Source organism: Nicotiana tabacum, chromosome 12, assembly GCF_000715075.1.
Source record: "Nicotiana tabacum cultivar K326 chromosome 12, ASM71507v2, whole genome shotgun sequence".
NCBI classification, from domain to species: Eukaryota; Viridiplantae; Streptophyta; class Magnoliopsida; order Solanales; family Solanaceae; genus Nicotiana; species Nicotiana tabacum.
Window position 1 is genome coordinate 33943680 of NC_134091.1, and position 23605 is coordinate 33967284.

The window sequence follows — 23605 nt, forward strand, 5'->3', positions numbered from 1 at the left end:
GAAGTTTGAACTTTGAGGTTTAAACTCTAGGTCACCATGTCGTGAAGTTTGGACGAAATTGGATAATCTTTAAATATATTGTAAACTGTGGATATATTTTAAACACCATGCTTAAAAGTGGCTACCTGGTGTCATTTCCCTAAACTTTTTGGGATTTTTACACAAATAGCCGGCCATATTAATTGTTTACTTTTTCTAGCCATATATATAGATTATATATTTATTATACACAATTATACACATGTAATAGATAAATTATTCATATATTATATATTAATCGGCTATTTTTAATTTAACTGGTAGAGTGAGCCACTAATTGGGTTAATTCTTCAAACTTTTAACTCAAAGGCCATCAGGTCCATCACCTGGCAAGTACGTATGGGCTTTTATTACAAATGGCCTAATACTACTGGGCTGACCTCTGCTTAAGATAAGTTTTTTCACCCTGTGCGCGAACAAAATAATATCTGTTGACTGTTGGTAACTTGGTAATTGGTATGATACAAACCGGTTTGGTCACTGGATCCCTGTTCGGTTCGACAGACCTTTCGATTCACAGGAGCTATATATATACAAAGATCGGGTGCAAGTCGGCCACTTTTGAAAGCTTTCACCTTCTTCCTCCTCCCGTACACGATTGCTTCGAGGTTTCTTTTCTCTCGCAAAGCTTATCACGTAAAATTTCTTGAGTGAATTTGCTCTTTTGCTCCCATTGGTTTGTTTATTTTCAGCTTTTCTGCTTCAATCCCTTTTTTTTGTATTGCTTTGAAATAAGTCTTTAGGGTTTCTGTTCGTCTGTTCCTGCATTGGTATGACTTCTTTTTCTTTTGGTAAATTAAATAATTTTATTACCATTTGCAATCTGTACTGGTGCTTTTGTCCCTTCTTGTGTGCTTGTACTTTTCTGAGCCGATGGTCTATACCTCTCTGTTTACCCGAAAAATGGATAGACTTGAATTTATACGTAGTTCCGAGTATATGTGGCGTAACTTAATATAAATTGTAAGGATAAATAGAAATGTAAATATGGATTGCAGAGAATGCGAAGTAGATAAGGTTGTAAGGAAAAATGAATCTTAGGACTCAACAAATAGAATCAATTTAAGAAATCTGAAAGAACAATTTTTTACTGTAGAAGAATATAGCGTTTTTATTATAATGTAAGCCTGAGAAAAAAACTTGTCCTACAGAAATGGTAACCAAGCCCTTTTATAGTGGAGGGATTTGGCTCTAAGCATAATAAAATAAACATTCAGTGGGAGACCCATGATAAGCCAGCTTTTCCACAATTTCTGCCAAGATTCTCTCTAGTGGGATTGCAACGGCTTTTGTCTGCGAGCTCGATTTTGGTTTGAGCTCGATCTCGACTCGAGCTCTTGATCTTGGTTCAAGCCCGATCCTGGCTCGAGCTCTCGAATTGATTCGAGGTCAATGTTGGTTGGTCTCCGGATTATAAGCATGATAGATCTACTCTGCATCATGGTTCGATTTGGATTCGAACTTGATAATGATATCGAACTCGACACGGATCGGCCCCCCAGGGTTCGAGGTTAGTTTGTTCCATCTTCGGGATCTTACTTCGATAGATCATCGTTCGAACTTGATCAGACGAGCGAAAGCCGAAATCTATTTCGACCGTATACAGATAGTCCCCTCATTTCTCAGAAAGAATGTGGTGAGAAACGATATGATTTTTTAACGGCTCGATCGGATTATAACTTGACGTTTCCATCGGGTTCGACCATGACGTATCTGGTAGCTGTCCCGTCGGTTTAGTCTTTCAAGGCATTTAATGCATGTCAGGCGGTGGTCGGCCACCGCTGATACTGAACCACCATCGCTTGAACCTATAAATAACCCTTTCTTTTATCCTTTACCACTTTTACATCTTCTATCTTCCAAATTTCCCAAGTCCTTTTTCGTACACTCCAACTTACCAGTAAATCTGTGATTTCTTTCTACAAAAGCCCCTCTTTACTTCTACCAAATCTTTGTCACTTTTCTCTATTCCTTACTTCTGAACTCGAAAATGGCGAAAACGTCACAAACCATTCCTCAGAAAGAGAAAGCTTCATCTTCACAGTGTGCCGCCGATGATACGCCGGCAGAACCACGGCCTGAGGAATGCGTTCCCGGGGCCTGCGTCCTTACTTCTGATTTCAAGGTTGATAAAGGCTCATCGGTCCCTGGTCGATGTGAACCGGTATCGAGGTATATATGTTCGATAACCGAGAAGCACCTCCAACAACTAAAGAAAGATTGCAATTGGGATAAAAAAGAAATAATGATTCCTTCTTTTGACGAAGATATCACTTCGCACGTGAGAGGGTTTTTGAATGTGTATTCTTATCCTTTCACGTTGGGTCCCCTCGATAGTTATCATTGATTTCTGTCGTCAATACCAAATAACCCTAGGCCAGGTCCACCCTTCCTTTTGGCGGATCGTTATCCTGATCCGATATTTCGTGAGCAAAATCGAGGGGATGCCGTTCACCCTCGACCATCTTATCCAATTATACCGTCCTCGACTTTTTCGGGAGGGTTAATAAAACTTCAGCGTCGGGCTACCAAGGCTATGTTCTCGAGTATTGACGAGGACAGGGACCGGGGTTGGATGGGCAGGTTCGTTCGAGTAAGGACTTCGGACCTGATTCCGACTGAAAAGATGCCCTTTCCCGAGGAGTGGAATATGAAACGTAAGTGTGATCCTACTGTTACTTCTACTTTGTTCTTTCATTTCTTCTCTCATCGACACTCCTCCTTTTGTGATGTAGCGGTTCCCTGGATGCCCGGAGCAGTTCCCGATCTCAAGAACTGGGTACGAGCTCTTGTTTTGACCTCCACATACGCCGAGCGCTCATGGCGTGATTTATCAAAGGGTCGGTGGGAGGCCAAATATCATGGTAAGCCCATTTCTCGTACTCTTTGATGATTCGAACGAGGTGGTTTTCAAAACATTTTATTAAGGTTTTCCATATGCAGGTTTGGGTAAAGACACGGCTTTGAGGCCCTTGTCCAACGAGGAAGAAATTTCGGCCTCTGTCCCAAAGCCGGTGAAGGAAAATAAAAGGAAAAGAGCCTCCGTTCCCGAAGATCCAAAACCGAAGAAGAGGATGGGTCGTAAGCCGAACAAGAATGCCATTCCTTTGACCGTGGAATCTGTTCTGCGCCTAAGGGATGAAGATGAAGAAGAAGAAGAAAACGATGAGTCCGTGCTGGCGGTCCGAATGAAGAGAACCACCGACGCCTCATCGGTGGTTGGATCGATGATGCTTCATGAGGCTCCGCCTCGAACTGAGGATATACCGGAGAAGGATTCGGGTAGAGTCCCCGAACTATCGGATATCGAAGACGCATCTCATCGGAGTCAACGGGCAGGGGATATGATCGAAGGGGCCCTCGAACCCCTTCGAACCGAGGAGAATGCTCCAGGCGATTCATTTGGGGCAGCAGCAATCGAGGATTCGCCTACCTTTCCTGCTTTTACCGTAGGGGTGATTCGGGAAGCCCAAGCTCTGGGAGCCCTCGATCTAGACAGACCTCACGATGAAGAAGATTCCTTTCGTGACCTGTTTACCGGCATTGAGGGCGTTGCCGGTGCTGGTGATGAATCGGATCTTTTTCACGGATTGCGGCAGGCTTTGAATCAGGTGAGCTTTTAAAATTATTTTGTTGGTACTACCTTTATGTTCACTTTTCGTTAACTTAGCTTGTTTCTTTGTAGGCAGCGGCAGTTCATCGAGAAGCATGTTCTCGATCCCAAAATGAGCTGCATCGATACGAGGCCGACCCGGGCTACTGATGAGAGGAACTCCTTTAGACTTTCCTTAGGGCAGAGAGAAGAAATAAAAGACCTCCGAGCTGAGCTAGCCAAGGCTTATCGAGATCAGACCGATTTGTCTGAGCAGGTAATGATACTTTTGAAAGCCTATGGGCTTGATACCGGAACGATAGCTAACATTTCGGTCTCACAGTTGCAGCAAAAAATCGAGATGATCGGGAAGCTTCGTGAGGAGGTCGACGTGATAAAAACGGATTCTTTGCGGTGGAAAGAAGGTATAGACCGCTTTGCTGCAGAGAAAGAAACTGCTCGAGCCCAGTTATCATCGTCCGAAACTCAACTTCAGAAAATGAAGGAAAAAGGCCTGGTTCAAGCAAGAAGAATAGAGGAGCTTGAGGCTCGGTTGGCCTCTGTACTTGCCAAGGCCGAATCTGATGTCGAAAAGGCAAAGGCCGATGCGGATGCACTCGTGGCCGTCTATCGGGTCGATACTGAAGCTGCCCAAGTCCAAGCAAGAGAGGCAACCGAGTCCGCCGATACTCGAGCACATTGGGTCGCCGAACTTGATAAGTGCCGATCCCGAAGGGAAACCCTCGAGGAGATCCATGCTCGTGGTTTCGATCTCGCTGAAGAGATAAAAAGGACCAAAGAACTCGAAGCTGATGCTGAAGCTCTTGTTTTTGATGGCGATGATGATGATGATGGGAGCAAGAGCGGATCCGAGAACGGGGGGAGCCTGATAAAGAAGAGACCGCTCTTGACCGAGAAGTTTAGTTCTTAGTTTTTACGTTGTAATCAACCATGCAGATAAATTTGTATATAGATATATCCCCTTTTTTGCCGACTTGCTTCTGTTTTTGTTTTCTATCTTGTGAGGACTTTATTCACGCCTTATGAATGTTTTCACAAGGATTTAAACAACTTAATCAAATTTGGACTTCGTAGCCTCTGTAACCGAGCGAGCGCTTACTCAAACTTGGAGCGATGTAGCCCTTAGGCTTATTAGTTGAGTCTATGATTCGAGCTCGAAGAAATATAATGGTCGAGTGAGTGCTTGCTCGAACTCGAAATCAAAGTAGCCCGTAGGCATAATGGTCGAGTGAGTGCTTGCTCGAACTCGAAATCAAAGTAGCCCGTAGGCGTAATGGTCGAGTGAGCGTTTGCTCGAACTCGAAATAAAAGTAGCCCGTAGGCTTAGTCGAGTGAATGATTCGAACTCGAAGTAATGTAGCCCGTAGGCGTAATGGTCGAGTGAGTGTTTGCTCGAACTCGAAATAAAAGTAGCCCGTAGGCTTAGTCGAGTGAATGATTCGAACTCGAAGTAATGTAGCCCGTAGGCGTAATGGTCGAGTGAGTGTTTGCTCGAACTCGAAATAAAAGTAGCCCGTAGGCTTAGTCGAGTGAATGATTCGAACTCGAAGTAATGTAGCCCGTAGGCGTAATGGTCGAGTGAGTGTTTGCTCGAACTCGAAATAAAAGTAACCCGCAGGCTTAGTCGAGTGAATGATTCGAACTCGAAGTAATGTAGCCCGTAGGTGTAATGGTCGAGTAAATGTTTGCTCGAACTCTAAATAAAAGTAGCCCGTAGGCGTAATGGTCGAGTGAGTGTTTGCTCGAACTCGAAATAAAAGTATCCCGTAGGCTTAGTGGTCGAGTTTATCTTAATTCTGGTTGCATAATAAATCTCCAAATAGAGGAATTTTTCTTGGATATAAGATATCGGTAAAGAGGAGGACTTTCTTTGCAAGTCATTATACATGTGTTCATGTTTCGCGTCTGGGTTCGGGCCAACTACATGAGCATGGTTCGTTTTGACCATTTTGGCTCTTACAACTTTTCCTATTGGAGCCACGTTGTTGCGAAATAACTTTCTTGCATCAGAACTTGATATATTTGAGGGCTAATGCCCCCCCAGTATTCGAGGTCAATTGTACAGAGGCCTCGGATACTGTTGTAAGTGCAGCACGATCATTGGTTGCCTCATTAAAAACCTTGCCGAAAAACCCATTTGGGATAAAACCGGTCTAAGGGAAAAAGAGTGCAACGCGTGCTTTCAGGCGAAGGATCCATCTTAGCTTTTGTTCGGACTTCTGCAGTGGTCAGTTTTGTAAATGAATATGAAATGGTCGTACCTTAGCAGTAGTATCGTTTTAGATGTGACACATTCCAATTGCTTGATAGCTGTTTGCCGTTTATAATGCCGAGCCTGTATGATCCCTTTCCGACGTTCTCGAGAACCTGATATGGTCCTTCCCAATTTGGTCCTAGTTTTCCTTCGTTCGGATTTCGGGTATTGATGGTGACTTTCCTTAATACTAAGTTCCCGGGCTTGAAATGGCGGAGCTTGGTTCTTCGATTATAATATCTTTCGATTCGCTGCTTTTGGGCGTCCAATTGGACGAGAGCAGCTTCTCGTTTTTCGTCCGATAATTCGAGGCTGGTATTCATAGCCTCGTTCTTTGATTCTTCCATCGTGAATCGAAATCTGGTACTGGGTTCGCCGACTTCGACTGGTATCAATGCTTCGAACCCATATACTAAGGAGAATGGGGTCGCCCCCGTACTGGATTTTGACGTTGTCCGATATGCCCAAAGGACTTCGGTCAGGATTTCTCTCCACTTTCCTTTAGCGTCGTTCAACCTCTTCTTTAGGTTTTGAATGATAGTTTTGTTCGTTGATTCGGCCTGTCCGTTCCCACTGGGGTGGTACGGTGTTTGATAATATCCTTCTTATTTTGTGATCTTCGAAGAATTTTGTTACTTTGCTGCCAACGAATTGTTTCCCATTGTCACATACTATTTCGGCGGGTATCCCGAATCGGCATACGATATGATCCCAGATAAAGTCTATAACTTCTTTCTCTCTTATTTTCTCGAACGCCTGCGCTTCAACCCATTTAGAAAAATAGTCAGTCATAAATAAAATGAATTTGGCTTTACCTGGGGTCGATGGCAGAGGGCCAACGATATCCATTCTCCATTTCATGAACGGCCATGGGGATAGGACTGAGTGAAGTTGTTCTCCGGGTTGATGGATCATTGGCGCAAACCTTTGACATTTGTCACATTTTCGAACAAATTACTTCGCATCTTTGCCCATATCGATCCAATAATACCCTGCTCTGATTATTTTTCGAACTAATGTATCGGCATCGGAGTGATTCCCACAAGTGCCCTCGTGCACTTCCCGTAGGATGTAATCGGTATCTCCCGGACCCAAGCATACTGCCAACGGTCCGTCGAATGTCCTTCGATATAGCGTTCCATCCGAAGCCAACGTGAATCGAGCAGCTTTAGTCCGTAGGTCCCTAGAATCTTTAGGGTCCGATGGGAGCTTTCCGCTCTTTAAGTATTCAATATACTTATTTCTCCAATTCCAGGTTAAGCTTGTAGAGTTTATCTCGGCGTGACCTTCTTCAATTACTGATCTTGAGAGTTGAACGACAGTCCCCGAGCTCAAGTCACCTTTCTCGACCGACGATCCCAAATTTGCAAGTACATCAGCCTCACTGTTTTGCTTTCGTGGAATATGCTGTAACGTCCATTGTTTGAAATGGTGCAAAGTGACATGTAGTTTATCCAAATACTGTTGCATTCTATCTTCTCGAATTTCGAAGGTTTTGTTTACTTGACTTACCACCAGCAAGGAGTCACATTTGGCTTCAATGACTTCTGCTCCCAAGTTTTTAGCTAACTCGAGACCTGCAATCATGGCCTCATACTCGGCCTCGTTGTTGGTCAACCTGGTAGTTTTAATAGATTGCCTAATAGTGCTACCCGTGGGTGGTTTCAAAACTATGCCTAGCCCGGACCCCTTCACGTTCAAAGCCCCGTCCGTAAAAAGGATCCATACCCCCGATGATGTACCCGATTTCAACAGGAGTTCTTTTTCGACTTCGAGTATGAGGGTTGGCGTGAAATCGGCCACGAAGTCTGCTAAAATTTGAGACTTGATGGCCGTACGGGGTTGATATTCGATATCGTACCCGCTGAGTTCGACGACCCATTTGGCCAATCGGCCTGATAGTTCGGGCTTGTGCAAAATATTACGAAGCGGGTAAGTGGTTAATGCGCATATGGGGTGACATTGAAAGTATGGTCTTAACTTTCTAGAGGCGCTTATCAGTGCAAGTGCCAATTTTTCTAGGTGCGGATATCTAGTTTCTGCTTCTCCTAAGGTCCGACTTATATAATAAACGGGAAATTGCGTACCTTGCTCTTCTCAAACTAGGACACCGCTTACGGCGATTTCCGATACTGCCAAGTACAAGCAAAGTTTTTCGTCTGTTTTTGGAGCGTGAAGTAGTGGTGGGCTCGATAGATATCGTTTTAGTTCCTCTAATGCTTGTTGGCATTTCGGGGTCCAAGCGAAATCGTTCTTCTTTTTGAGTAGAGAGAAAAATTTGTGACTTCGATCTGATGATCTCGAAATGAATCGGCCTAAGGCTGCAATCCGTCCCGTTAGCCTTTGTACAGCTTTCATGCTGTCCACGATGGTGATGTCTTCGATGGCCTTGATTTTATCGGAGTTAATCTCGATTCCCCGATTTGACACCATGAAGCCGAGGAACTTACCCGAACCGACCCCGAAAGCACATTTTTCGGGGTTGAGCTTCATGTTGTATTTTCTCAAAATCTCGAACGTTTCCTGCAAATGGGTCAAATGGTCCTCTGAGCGCAGGGACTTAACTATAATATCATCAATATAAACTTCCATTGATTTACCTATTTGTTCTTCGAACATTTTATTTACTAGGCGTTGGTAAGTAGCCCCTGCATTTTTTAGCCCGAAGGGCATCACATTATAACAATATGCTCCATATTTGGTGACAAATGAAGTCCTTTCTTGGTCCTCCGGGTTCATCTGGATTTGATTATACCCTAGGCATCGTGAAATGTGAGGATCTCGTGGCATCAATCATGCGATCGATGTTGGGAAGCGGAAAGGAATATTTGGGGCACGCTTTGTTCAAATCCTTATAGTCCACACACATTCTAAGTTTGTTTCCCTTTTTTAGGCACTACAACTACATTGGCTAACCATTCGGGATATTTCACCTCCCGAATGGACCCTATCTTGAGAAGTTTGGTTACCCCGTCCTTTATGAATGCGTGCTTTTCCTCGGACTGGGGTCTTCTCTTTTGCTTCACCGGTCTGAACTTAGGGTCCAAGCTCAGCCGATGCGTCGTTATGTCCGGTGGGATCCCTGTTATATCTAAATGGGACCAGACAAAACAATCAATGTTATCGATAAGAAATTGAACAAGTTTCTTCTTGAGTTCGGGGCTCAACCCCGTTCCCAAGTATACCTTTCGCTCGGGCCAGTGCTCGATTAGTGTGACTTGCTCTAGTTCCTCAATTGTTGATTTGGTGGTGTCGGAGTCATCGGGAATCATGAAAGATCGAGGGACCCTTTGATCATCATCTTCTTCGATCTTTTGGTTATCTGGCTGGGTTGAAGCCGACATCTGTGATTGCTATTTGGCGTCCCGTTTTCCTTCTGAGCCCGATCCCTTTATTGGCGAAGGCGAGGATATTGATTTCGCTTCCTCGACGGCGAACATTTCTTTTGCGGCCGGTTGTTCTCCGTACACTGTTTTGACACCTCTCGATGTTGGGAATTTGAGGACCTGGTGTAGGGTCGAAGGTACAACTCTCATGTTGTGGATCCATGGCCTTCCGAAAAGGGCGTTGTATCTCATGCCGCCTTTGATCACGTGAAACTTCGTTTCCTGGTGGTTCCGGCCACGTTTATTGGTAGGATTATCTCACCTTTGGTGGTTTCACATGCCATATTGAATCTGTTTAGAACCAGAGTTGCGGGTACGATCTGGTCCTGCAGGACGAGCTTGTTCTACGACCTTCAATCTGATGATGTTGGCCGAGCTACCTGGATCGATCAACACACGCTTAACTTTAGTTTTATTCATGAGTACGGATATTACCAGTGCATCGTTATGAGGTTGAATGACTCCTTCTGCATCTTCATCATCGAAGGACAAAGTCTCTATGGGTGCGTAATCTTGAGTTCGAGATCGCTTTTCCCTCACAATCGATGTTTTAGTGCGTTTAAGCACTGGTCCCTGAGGGGTATCGGTGCCGCCGATGATCATGTGAATGACGTGCTGCGGTTCTTCTTGCTCGTTTTGCTTGCCGAAATCCCTGTTTTTAAAATGGTTCTTCGCCCTATCACTCAGAAATTCCCGAAGGTGCCCTTTGTTAAATAAGCGGGTTACTTCCTCTCTTAGTTGCCTGCAATCTTCCGTTTTGTGGCCATGAGTGCCATGATATTCGCACATTTGATTGGGATTCCTTTGGGCAGGATCGGTCTGCATGGGTCGAGGCCATTTAGTGTCTTTGATGCGTCCGATAGCCGACACGATGGCGGATGCATCAACGCTGAAGTTATACTCTGATAACCGTGGTGCTTCTACAGGGTCGGCATATTTATCAAAGCCGCTCTTGCTCATAAGTCCCCGAGAATTTTGCCCTCGATCAATCCTTCGATTGTTCCGAACTGTATTGCGTGTTGAACCGTTGTTCATCCGATCTGCGACGTACGGTTGATATCGGTCTCTGTTCGACCTTTGTTCTCTGTCGATCTCCCTTTGGTTTTTAGTAGCTGTCCTGTTCTGATGCACGGGTCCATACGGAGCTCCCAAATGGTCATCTTCGACCCTAATTTTTGATTGATATCGGTTGTGTATATCTGCCCAAGTTATTGCTGGATACTCGATCAAATTTTGATTCAACCGACGTGATGCTGTCGAACTTTGCTCGTTCAACCCTTAGGTGAAAGCTTGTACGGCCCAATCGTCTGTGACCGGTGGCAATTCCATGCGTTCCATTTGAAATCGGGATACGAATTCCCTCAGCATTTCATTACTCCTTTGCTTAACTTTGAAGAGGTCTGATTTCCTTGTTGCAACCTTTATGGCACCAGCATGTGCCTTTACGAACGAATCTGCTAACATGGCAAAAGAATCGATGAAATTTGGCGGTAGATTGTGATACCAGATCATTGCTCCCTTCGAGAGGGTCTCCCCGAACTTTTTCAACAACACGTATTCGATCTCATCGTCCTCCAAATCGTTACCCTTGATGGCACATGTGTAAGAGGTGACGTGTTCGTTAGGATCTGTCGTACCATTATATTTGGGAATTTCGGGCATACAGAATTTTTTGGGGATTGGTTTTGGGGCCGCACTCGAGGGAAAAGGCTTTTGTATGAATTTTTTCGAATCCAGCCCTTTTATCATTGGTGGAGCTCTCGAGATCTGATCGACCCTAGAATTATAAGTTTCTACTTTTTTATCGTTGGCTTCGACTCGCTTTGTGAGTTCCTTGAGCAATTTAGCAATTTTGGGAGTAGTCCCCGATTCTTGCTCATTTGACTTCACTATGGATGGTTCTGTTCTGTGGGTGATTTCTCGGGGTGGATTGGGCTCCGGCCTGCTTTGTAGCTGGGTTTGGCTTTGCAATTGGGCTATTGCTGCCTGTTGGGCTTGCAACATTTCGAAAATCATACGCAAGCTAACACCGTTTTCCTCGACGTTATGAGTATCTCGAACCGCAGACCGAGTTCCACCATGGATGCTATTCTCGGGTTCAGCATGTAGGTTCGCCTCAATGGCTACATGCGAATTGATATCAATTGGCGCTCCGATTCGAGCTCCAACGGTGTTCACAAGTGGTCTTTCAGTACTGGGTGTCAAGTTGTTGTTTTCGTCTTGAAGAGCGGCCCCGTTATCGATTGGTGAAGCCATTTGATTGATGGTTATTCGTAGCTGATCCGAAATTCAAGATGTTTTCGGAAATAAGCGCAAAGCACAATGGCGTGGTTTTTCAGATTTGTATCAAATAACCACTGTTATCCTCGATCCCACGGTGGGCGCCAAACTGTTTACCCGAAAAATGGATAGAGTTGAATTTATACGTAGTTCCGAGGATATGTGGTGTAACTTATACAAATTGTAAGGATAAATAGAAATGTAAATATGGATTGCAGAGAATGCGAAGTAGATAAGGTTGTAAGGAAAAATGAATCTTAGGACTCAACAAATAGAATCAATTTAAAAAATCTGAAAGAATAATTTTTTTACTGTAGAAGAATATAGCGTTTTTATTACAATGTAAGCCTGAGAAATAAACTTGTCCTACAGAAATAGTAACCAAGCCCTTTTATAGTGGAGGGATTTGGCTCTAAGCATAATAAAATAAACATTCAGTGGGAGACCCATGATAAGCCAGCTTTTCCACAATTTCTGCCAAGATTCTCTCTAGTGGGATTGCAACGGCTTTTGTCTGCGAGCTCGATTTTGGTTTGAGCTCGATCTCGACTCGAGCTCTTGATCTTGGTTCAAGCCCGATCCTGGCTCGAGCTCTCGAATTGATTCGAGGTCAATGTTGGTTGGTCTCTGGATTATAAGCATGATAGATCTACTCTGCATCATGGTTCGATTTGGATTCGAGCTTGATAATGATATCGAACTAGGTTAGTTTGTTCCATCTTCGGGATCTTACTTCGATAGATCATCGTTCGAACTCGATCGGACGAGTGAAGGCCGAAATCTATTTCGACCGTATACACTCTCTATCCTCACAAGTTAGGGGTAAGTTTTGCGTACACACTACCCTCCCAGACCTCACGGCGTGGGATAATAGTGGGTATGTTGTTGTTGTTGCAATCTGTACAGGTAAAACTAAAACAACTTTTGTATTGGTATGATTTTTATGGCTAGTAATATGATAAAGCTCTGATTTTTATTGTGCTGGAAAAAATTTGAATTTATGTTTTTTTCTGCTGAATTTTGCTGTATCTTTCTGCTGGAATTCTGTAGCCTGCTAGGCTTTTCATGTGCTATCTTTTGGAAAGTAAATTATCTTACATTTTAAATTGGTTGTTCACTTGATTAGTGTGATGTAAACTTGATATCTTGAATGCTATATTTGCACTTTAGTTTGGTGCCTTTCTTGAAGTTCCGTGCCTTTGAACACTGAATGCTGGTATCTCTAAGCTTCAAATGCCCACAGTTTCTCCCTTCCCCATTCTGTAAAGGGGGTCTATAGTAAGTGAAGTTAACCCATCTTACGAGGTCTAGTACAACGTCAATACACCATTAATTTCTACCAAGGTAAAAAACATTGTCATTCATGTCCCTTATCGTGTTAACATGCAGTTGATGACTGTAACCGATGTTCACCTATAGTTATATTTTTTGAAGTGGCTGAATTGTGATGTTCGTCTTACAGGGAAAATCTTTGTTTATATTTAGATGTTTTTATTTTTTACCACTTAACTTGCATTGATCTTATTCTATGTTCCTGTCATATCAAGTTATTTTGGAGTGTGAAGTCCCTCAAAATTTTCCGGGAGGGATTTATCATTATGAAACAAAGTGAAGGGTGGTAACGTTTACATAGTGCAGTTTAGGTTGTTTATGTTATTCATGCCTTAACGAATTGCCCGAGACTATCAGTGTTTCCCAATGGGTATTTGGTTTTACTTTTTTCGGTGAAGATATATTTTCTCTCTTTTTCACTTGAACATGTGTTTCTCCTATTACACTCCTTTCCGCCTTCTTCTTTCCATTTCAATCTTAGGTAATTTGATGCTGTTCTTATGGTTTATGAATTGATTGAACAGGTTAAGCAATATGGCTGAATTGACTGCGGAAGCCCAGCTTGTTCAAAGTAAAATACTTTTATTTAATGTACCTGTCCTTTCCCTCTTGTCAATTCTATCAATTATCTTCTAACGAGGACATGACCTTTGGCATTTCCTCTTTAGAATTTACATAATTTTCTCGGGTTTCATTTCACGTTTGTCTCCTCTGCTAGCATTTCATTATTTTATTTTAAATGTCGCAACTGGTCACTTGAATTTTACTTAGTTTTAATGGACTCATACAAAACTAGCTGACCTGCTTTTGCATAAGATGTTAAGGTTCTGCTGACTTTTGTGAAATTATGCTCTTATTATGTCTAACTTAATATTAAGTCTTTGCAATAAGATGAGTTTGGAGATTTTATTGTTGGCATTGGGAATTGGAGGAAGCTTCACACAATCAGTATGGATATATGTAGCTAAATCCTAAATTTACTGTTCTGAAGATATTCTTTCCAGCTAATCTGTTTAGTGTTGGTGTCTAACCTAATCAGCCCTCTACTATTTCATATGACCAGTGCAGCATTTGTGTATGGTCCAATGTGACTTCAAAGTCAAAGATGGCTTATGTTTGTTTGTCAGGCATTTAACCTATTGGCAAATTAAAAAGATATTAATGGAAATATAGCAGTGATGTTGATAAGTCTATGTCGTGTCATCATATTTGTTATAGTTTCCTACTGTTGTGAAAGCCCATTCGTTCTTTTGGGTCGACTCTTTATCAGAGGAGCAGATTAACGTTACTATCTGCTGTAAGTAATGCAGTATGCAGCAGCTAGTCTGTGAAATCTATAAAATCTATGTGGTCATCTATCTTGTTGAAGCAAAAAGAAAAAATAAACTTGCAATGTGTAATTACAGTAGAGTTAACAAAAATGAAAGAAAGAAAGGGTTACAGTAGAAGACAAGCTGGTCTGGCCCTCTTAATTGTAGATTGAATGTTCCAAGCATAGGATAAGCATGTGTTGTTAACCAAGAACAGTTATCACTATTTCATGTCATGATAACCATAATCCATACTTCCTCATTGCTGTAATACTGCCCTCTTACCCAAGTTACATCCATGGGGCTGTAATGGATTTTGCCTATAAATCACAAGGATTTTGTCTAACTTTTTGAGGAAGTTTTATCACCTAGTACTGGATTAATGCCTATTCTTTGCCTTACATTGACAAAATTGTCAATAGAGCATGCACATGTTTTTCGAGTTTCCCAGGAGCTGTGGAGCTATGGTAGACTCAACTTTGATATGAGTGAAATAAGCTTCTCATTCATCAAATTATTAATACCAGAAAACAACTGTCTTTAGATCTTATTAAAGGAATAAAAAAATGTGCCAGAAAGGATATTAACAGTAAATAGCGAGAAATGACATTTCAGTTTGTCTGGTTAAAATCATGTGTCATGGTTTCATAATCTTGTAATAGAATGAACAAGTTATTGAGATAACTGCATCTACCATTCTTGGCGATTAATCAACAGGCATTTTGTCAGAGATTTTTAATATCAGAGGAAAAATAAAAAAGAACTGCAATGGGGAAGAGGAAACTATGAATAAGCAGATTCGCATGGCTTACTGTTAGTCTAAAACTACATTGATTGTCTTAGCTCCTTTATTCTCTTATCTAACCCCTTTTTTTCTGTTCATTATCACAAGAATTTGTTTTACATGGAAAATTCTAGATGAACATGCAGTAATATTATTAGAAAATGATACCTATACATGTATATGTTAGAAAGTAGTAATATTTTTTGTATATGAGCAGACAATCCCTTTATGTTGTAATTTTTGCTTTGCATCTTCTTGATGCCATTTAATGAAATTCCCTTACTTCATAAAAAAAACCTTTTTCTTATTAGTATGTTTTTGTGCTTACCCATATGCGTCATAAGCTTGTTGCGTGTAATTCGCTTTGGTTGTTTTGATTCACCTCCAATCCTTGGTGTGGGCGAGTAAGATCATATGCTACCCTAGTTGCTCCGACACGACAGTTTAGGTGCCGCACCCATGTCGACATGACACTACTATGGGTGTGGGTATGGGATCCGTACCGGATCTGATCAAATAATTTGGCTACTTTGACCACGACGGACGGAAAAATTTGAGACAAGATACAATTTGATTCCCAAAATCAGAACCAAAACTAGGGTAAATTTGAAGAAAATAGCATACCTTATCTAGGAAATCTTTTTTTTCCCGGGGAAATCAATCTTTTAATAAAAAAGAAATTCACACCTTACAAGCTATACGTAAGTATTCCGCAAAATTTCTCATATTATAGAGAATATTTTTATTATTTTGAATTATTTTTAGACGGATCCCCGCACCCGAATACGTACTAGGATCCATATCCCCGAATCTTAGAATTTACATATCGAAGGATCCGACCTCTAAATTAGTGTTGTGAAAAGCGGGCGCTTCCTTGCTTAAAGCGAGAAGCGAAGCGAGGTGTCCCAACCACCGCTTCTGCTATCTGAAGCGTAGCAGGTATTCAAAAGCGGTCGCTTCCCACTAAAAAGCGAGAAGCGACGATGCGAAGCGAGGCGACTAAAGCAAGCGCTTCTCTGGTTTAAAGGGCTGCCAACCTTTTTAATTTAAAAAGCTGTTCTTTTATACACTTTTCAACTTCAAGATCATCAAGTTTAGTCCAGGTATGTGATTTCTTCTCCTCCTCCTTTTTCTTTCACTGTTTCAGCGTCCAAATAGCATTGAAATGTTGGCGATTTTTTTTTCCCCCCTCAGTTCTTCTTTCTCATTCTTCTCCTCTTCTTCTTCTTCTTCTTCATTTTCTTGCACTGTTTCAGTGATAAAAATGATGAAATGCTGTTTCAGTTATACTGCCCTTTTCGTAGTTGATGAAGAAGAAGTTGAAGAAGATGACGAGCAATATAATAATGATAGTGGAATACAAGAATTTGACTATCTTGTAGAAGAATAGGATGCTCATTTTGTGCTTTAATTGATACTACTCTTTAGTTTTTACATTGAAGTATTGAACATTTGCTTACAGTTACATGTGTTGTCTATACATTATTTATTTTAAATTTTTTTTTTTACAATGCCGCTTCACTTCAAAAAAGCGAGCGCTTCGCTTCTCACTTCTCGCTTTTCCTCGCTTCACGCTCTTCACAACACTGCTCTAAATCCATACCCGTGTCGGACACCCGCACCCGTGTCTGAGCAACTTAGATGATGTCTCCTCTCCTGGAATAACAACTCTACCTTGTCCTTTTTCCTTGAAATGAGAAAATGTAAAAAAGAACCTTAATGGAAAAGTCTCCTGAATCCTGCATATGTAATTATGCATCTATCCTCCTTAACACTTAAATGAAGTTTCTATCTTGTTTCCCTCTCTCCTAGCACCTTGTCTTTGTCTGTTCTCCAATTCTTTTCTGGCTGATTCGGCATCAGGTTTTATTTACATGTTGCTTCTAATTTATAATGCAAGCATTACTCTGTCTCTTGGTGCTATACTTGCTATGAGATATTGAAGTCACGGATTATGCCCTAGGTCGAGCTCTCTCATTCTGTACTGCTGACATCTGGAGAAAATGTCTTTGCCTCATGATTCAGATAATTTAGAGAATGTCGATGGGTTCCAAATGATGTCCAAACAAGATGCTGCATGTGTTCCTAACATGCAAATGCAGCCCGAAGAAATCGGTAGGAGATGCCGATGCTCCTGTCATTCATGATATTTCCCCCCAATTATTTTCATTATGGTTTTGCCAAGAGACCAGGATCACAAGAACAATGTTTTCATCTGTATGCTTTTATTTTCAGAAAGGAAAGCTCGAGTGGATGCTGTTTGGCAGCAAATGAATAAAGGAGTGTCTACGAGGACCCTGTACTCCATAATAAACAAGCCTTCTTCAGCATCAAATAAAACTTCCTCAAAGAAATCATCAAAACCGCCGTCTTCTGTGAGTATAAGACCTCTACTTTACAATCGTGTGAGATATGCCCCCGTTTTTATTCGGACTTGTGGTGTAACAATCTCGGCAGAGTTGGATGACAGTACTGGGATTGTCCCAAAAGAAGACATCAGAGCCTGAAAGAAGCACGCCTGAGAAGTGTCTTAGGCCTACTCAAAATGAAACTAGCGAGGAGGCAAAGAAGCTTGCTGCTGCTGCTCTCTGCGCAGTAAAGGAGGCTGCCGCAGCTGCTGCCTCTTCAGGCCGGGGTAAAGTTGTAAGTCTAGCCTTCTTGCTCATGATATTTTTGTGCAGTACTAGCTTTTCATTTTTGTAGCTGAAGACTTGGTTCCAAATGTTGTAATACACTCATAGAGTGCCAGGTGCTAGAGCTTTTTTGGCTGTACATTATTACTGATTCACTTTCTTTCTATGTGACATAACCTGTGGAGAATGCAAAACTTGCTTACAGATCTCTTTTACTTTTCTCAAAGAGCAAGAATGCTTGATACTGTTGTCACTAAAGTAACTTATCCCACTCCCCAACCCCAAAGAAAAATTTAGAAAGAAAGAAACTGCTGCTCACTTTTGTTTGTTTAATCTTTAAGTTTGATAGTTATCATCAATACAACACCAGGCACCAGAAGAGAAGGACAGGGTTGAGGAAATTTGTGAGAATGGTTGCAAGCAGTTGGTCGTCTGAACCACTTGATGGAGAACTTTAGATTAATAATTATCACTCTTAAGATGTGCATATGCTTCTCAGATTTGTTGTAGCTCCTTTTTCCTTGCACATTCTTTATACCTAGTCTAATTTTACAGATCACTGAAGTACGAGATTTTGCTGGTGAAGAAGTTGAAGTAAAAAAATATGTTGATGCCAACTCTGCGGAAGCATCTGAAAAAGGCAAAGGCCCTGTAGCGTCTGCTTCTCCTGTTGATATTATCCTTGAACAAATAAAAAAGAAGCAGAAACTCAGTGTGCTTGATAAGACAAAGAAAGACTGGGAGGGGTTCAAGGAAGAAAATAAAGGCATGGAAGACGAGCTGGATGCTTACAAGAAGAGTTCCAATCAGTATCTAGACAGGGTTTCTTTCTTAGAACGTGCTGATTATCGAGAATTTGAGCGGGAGAGAGATGCTCGTCTTGCAATGCAAGCAAAGAGGAAACCAGATAGTATGAGAGAAGACTAACTGAGAGCATACCTTCCAGGAGATACTGGCAGTTAGGATGTGGAAAAGAGGCTGTGGCATTCTTGTTGAAAGAAGTATCTGTGGATTTTGGTAGCCTAAATTTCCTGTCTTAGATTATAAGTCTGTCCTTACTCTAGGAGGATGCCATAAGGGAATATTATCATTGGCAAATGTTGCTGCAGGGTTTAAGAGGTCTTTTCTCTTGTGACCTGAGACTTGACATGAGGAAATCTGTTCGTGTAATCTATTGTCCTTTTTCTTTTTTCTAATTTTAGTCCACTAACATTCTTTCACTCAGTCACTGATGACTCTGATTCTTCCCCTCGTCGGCTCGTCTAGTTAAAAAGTATTGCAGGATAGTTCTCCGGAAATGGAAAAAAAAAAGATTATGGAGGGTAGACTTAATAGCAGTCAATGAAGGTTATTGGCTCAGAGGAAGAATTGAACCTTGAGCTTGGACACAGAGTTGTTATGATCGACCCTTATATCTAATCCTATTGTGAATTGAGTTGAAGCCCTTGCTGATGGATCCAGGGCCAGTTAATGATTTATAACGTGCTTTTGCTTCCAATAAAATTTTGGAGTAGTTGGTTCAAAGTGTCCCGTGTTGCTGCTGGTTGCCATGTATTTAAATTGCCATTTGTTTTCGATTTCCATTTGATTCTACAAAATTTCTATTGATTCGTAACAACTAACAAATGAGTCTTCAATTCCAAGGGCAGCTTCACTGGACGAGGCAGGCAATCAACTTTCCGCTGAAGGATCTCAAAATCCAATGTTTCCGATGACCATCAACTTGGGAGATTAGAACATAAAATATTGCAGAATGTTAACCAGATTTCATTATGCAACCCACATTATACATCCAATTTACCTCATCTTTCTTGCTCAGCAAAGTGCTCATTCATGTCCTTCCAGATACTAATTAATCTGGTACCAACTACAACATACAATCCTGGGAGGAAGTAGAAAGAAAAAAGAAGAAGAAGATTGTTTCCGCAATTAACTAGAGACTAAAAACTTGTTTATATTATGCATTTACAACAGTGTGCAAACCAATGAGAATTCAGTCGTCTTGAAACTAGCATACAAATACAACCCCATGGGGTCATATCTTGTGATATCATGGTTGCCAAAATCCTCAATCTTCCTCTTGGTTCATAAATGGTCCTCTTCAGAACCATAAAGCTGATGTTATGTGCCTTGAACTTCGACCTAGCTAATGTTGTATGAAAGAAACTAAAGGTGTTTCACAATGGAAGTACTGAACTGGAGCTACGATGATGTCTTGAGAAGAAAGACCTACCACCATATGAAAATGATCTCTTCATCAAAACATGTTCTTTATGCAGAGACAATGCCATGGAACTTGAATTTTCACCAACAGCTTCCTCCAGTTTTGCTGTTTCAACACATCCCTTTTCACCTCTACTCATTCTTGACAACATATACATACCAAGTCCTATATTTAAACTAATTGAAGAATCTACTGAAACAGACCTCCTCATTCCTTGTACCTCTCCATTTACACTATCCCATTTGGTATTAACTTTTTTTGCTGAAGTTCCCAGGCTCTCAATCTGCAAAAACTCTTCTTGCTCACCAGCATTTTCGCAAATCTCGCCATCTGTGGCCTCATTGTTACTATTTACTTCTCCAGTATCATCTCTCTGTTCATCAATTTCCAACATCCTTTCTTCATTGGTACTGAAACTAGTACCTAAATTCGGCTCGATAGAAGCACGACACAAGGGACAATTGGTGTGTGATCTAAGCCATGTGTCAATACAATGGATGTGAAAAGCATGTTTACAATTTGGAAGTAGTCTAAGAGACTCCTCTTCTTGAAATTCATTCAAGCAAACAGAGCAGTTTGTTCCTTCAATCAGACCATCCCCTTTTTTGAACTTGAAAATAGTTATCATATCAATAACAGATGGTTGAAGACCCACAGTGTTGATGTACCAAATTGGATGATCAATTATAGGAGCTCGATTTTCGTCGAAAAATTCTTCATTGGAGCCTTGTGCTGAGGTACTTCTTCTTCTGTTCCAATTCAAGCAGTTCTTAACAATGATCAAATAGTAGCTAACAAGAAGAAACAAGCTAGCAAATAAGGCAACAGAGATGATAATATAAGGTGATATATTCTGATGATGTTTGCTACTTAATTGTGGCGGCGGCAGCGGCGGAGGTGGTGGTGGTGGTGTGTAATAATCCAAGTCTACATATGGATAACAACTATCAGGACATGTTGAATCACAAAAATACAAACAATCTTTGGATTGATTTGCAGTTTGAAGTAGTTTTCTGGTGTTCATAGCCATTGATAGATAATGTTTCTTGATCTTAGAAAAACAATAATGGAGTTAGTTTCATTTTGGGTAGAAGAAGATTTAGGTGAGTAGTCATTGAGATTCTTGATTTATTTTCAAGGTTCTTTAATTCTTTCTCTCAATGAGTAGTTGTCAACAAGGTGGAGGGATGATAAGCCTGTTATTTTCCAAGGTTTGAATAAAGATTTTTAGAGTGTCTTTTGCTTTCATTCAATTGAATATATGAGGTTGATGGCTCCTTGGAATATTTTAAAATTTTCCATGAATAGTTGAGATACATTAATTTCTTAAGCCAAGGGTCTATCAGAAACAATCTTTTTATTTTTCGGGTTTGTTGTTATTTATTTTGTTATTTTTAGTTAGGAAACATTGATTTGAAGCAAACTAGAGTGAATTACAAGCATTTTACTTGTCAAACAAAATGATAAATTCCGTGCTAAATTACTATACTTGAGCTGAATTCCACGAGATTATTTGACCTTGGACCTAATTAGTTGTCACAACTCACATACATAGCCATATTGTAGTCTGCTTGTTTTTGTCCTATGGTAAGTATGACATTATTGCTAGTCAATTTTCTGGAAAAGTAAAAGTTAATCAGCATTTTCTATTGCATACAATGGTTCATGTATGGTATACATTACTGTTAGTTACACAGTCAAAGCATACAAGACTAATTAGTGGTAGAATTTTGTTACGTGTAATAAGTTAGTTGCTCTGTCCCGAAAAATAGAAGGGTCAACATATTTAAATTTTGATATAATTTCAGACATTTATATTATAATAATTTTCTAGGAAGTTACTCCCTCTTTTAAATTTTAGGTGAACTGATCGGAGTTCCAGATCATAGCACTTAATTTTGGGGCTTTTGCATTTATACCCAGTTTTGGGGTCACAATTGAACCTATACCCACTTTGCAAAAATATTTGCAAGCCTACCCACTTTACGTTCAACTTCAGACTTATCGGGTCTGAAGTTTAAAAAAAATTACTCTGAAATAAAAAAATTGCACTTCAGATGCACTTAAGGTCAAATAGGTCTGAAGTGCAACCAATGACTTCATGCACTTAAGGTCAATAAGTCTGAAGTGAAAAATTATTCTTCAGATGCACTTAAGGCCAAAAGGTTTAAAGTGCAACAAACGTTTTCCTATACTTAAGATCAATAAGTCTGAAGTGAAAAATTACACTTTAGATGCACTTAACGCCAAATAAGTCTGAAGTGTAACTAATGGTTTCATGCACTTAAAACCAATAAGTCTGAGGTAAAAAAATGCACTTCAGATGCACTTAAGGCCCAAAGGTCTGAACTGCAACAAACATTTTCCTATACTTAACGCCAATAAGTCTGAAGTGAAAATTTGCACTTCAGATGCACTTAAGGCCAAAAAGTCTAAAGTGCAACCAACATTATCATGAACTTAAGGCCAAGTAGGCCTGAAGTGCAAATTGTCCAGAAATAGAAATTTGTTCTTCGAATTATAACAATCAAATATACAATTTAATACCTAAATCTACTCCGATCCAAATGAGCTCAAATTTGAAATATAACCTCCAAATATCATCAAGAACAAACCCCAATCATCAATTTGTCAAAACAACAATGAATCTAACGAACCCATTTTGCAATTAAAAAATAGAAGAAGAAGAAAAAACGCTAAACAATAGTAAAAAATAAAGTGCCATAACAACTCACCACTGTAAAACATTATTAACTACCTTAAAATATGTTCACAAACACCATATAAAATCACTGTCACCCGAAGAAGAAGAAGAAGAAAGAGGAGAAAAAAGCCTGAAGTTGTTTTAAAATTGGGTACGAGTTAATTTTTTTTTAAAAAGTGGGTATAAGTTAAATGGGGGGACCAAGTAGGGTGCCCGTGCAATTTTTTTATATGTCAATTTGGAGATAGATTCCTCAAATTCTTAAACAAACTTTATATATCCGGTAACAACATATAAGTCATAATAATTTATTCAAAATATTCAAGAGATGTTTGAAGAAAAAATGTCTTTAAAGAAATAATTGTTTGAACCTCCGAATAGTGATAGCGCCACATAAAATATTTTATGTGATGGAGTACACTGTTTAGAAAGTCACAGAAAATATTAATCTAAAGTTTTATAATTAGCTAAAGAATTTTAAAATATATGATTAAATCTTAGTCAAAAGAAAATTATTTCACTCTTCTCTAAGTTTTGGTAGTGTCCTTTTGAGGATGCAAGAAGTTATTAACTTACTCGTTCCTTACTTTTCTTCCAATTGGCTAGCTATATTTTGGTTACAGAAAAGGGCCATATATGCCGGTGAACTAAGCGAATTAGGATAGATATATCCGTCGTTAATAGTTTGGCACAGATATGTCCAATCCGTTCAATACTTGCTCATTCATGCCCTTAGTTTAACAGAACCACTATTTTGTCTTTCTTAAATAATTAATAACCGAACCCAACCAAAATCTGCTGACCCGCTTCGTTAGGACCCGACCCACCCTTATTTCAAAGATATTTTTTGATATATTATTTTTGTTTGATTGAGAAATTGTGTGATAATCATATTTATTTATTTGAGTAATTTGATAATCAATATTTTTTGTTATACATCATTTCGTGAAGTAATCCTACTAAAAGTAGTAATTGATATTTATTTATTATTTTAATAATATAATATTCGAATTAGTTTGTATTTTTTTCAATCATTTTACCATCTA

The 23605-nt window shown here is 40.3% G+C and overlaps 2 protein-coding genes across 6 annotated transcripts; one reads left to right on the plus strand and one right to left on the minus strand.

Annotated features, from left to right (window-relative positions):
• The first annotated feature begins 467 nt into the window (after positions 1 to 467).
• LOC107805446 (uncharacterized) lies at positions 468 to 19064 on the plus strand. 5 transcript variants are annotated; one of them, XM_075226325.1, is made up of 6 exons: positions 468 to 647; positions 13429 to 13475; positions 17024 to 17113; positions 17234 to 17373; positions 17456 to 17641; positions 18187 to 19064. In XM_075226325.1, the coding sequence occupies exons 2-6, from the start codon at positions 13439 to 13441 to the stop codon at positions 18556 to 18558; spliced, it is 825 nt and encodes a 274-aa protein (XP_075082426.1). In that variant the 5' UTR covers positions 468 to 647; positions 13429 to 13438; the 3' UTR covers positions 18559 to 19064. The 5 variants fall into 5 exon arrangements, with proteins under 5 accessions (XP_075082426.1, XP_075082427.1, XP_075082430.1 ...); XM_075226326.1 differs by having other exon boundaries at positions 478 to 675; XM_075226329.1 differs by having other exon boundaries at positions 479 to 647; positions 13429 to 13495.
• Positions 19065 to 19365: 301 nt separating this feature from the next.
• LOC107805445 (RING-H2 finger protein ATL54-like) lies at positions 19366 to 21136 on the minus strand. Its single transcript, XM_016629493.2, has one exon. The coding sequence runs from the start codon at positions 20883 to 20885 to the stop codon at positions 19809 to 19811; it is 1077 nt and encodes a 358-aa protein (XP_016484979.1). The 5' UTR covers positions 20886 to 21136; the 3' UTR covers positions 19366 to 19808.
• Positions 21137 to 23605: the final 2469 nt, after the last annotated feature.

Coding starts and splice junctions, on each gene's coding strand:
- LOC107805446 (XM_075226325.1), top strand. CDS start 13,439: ATGGCTGAATTGACTGCGGAAGCCCAGCTTGTTCAAA. Junction 13,476..17,023: donor GGAAGCCCAGCTTGTTCAAA/GTAAAATACTTT, acceptor CTCATGATTCAG/ATAATTTAGAGAATGTCGAT. Junction 17,114..17,233: donor AATGCAGCCCGAAGAAATCG/GTAGGAGATGCC, acceptor TTTTATTTTCAG/AAAGGAAAGCTCGAGTGGAT.
- LOC107805445 (XM_016629493.2), bottom strand. CDS start 20,885: ATGGCTATGAACACCAGAAAACTACTTCAAACTGCAAATCAATCCAAA.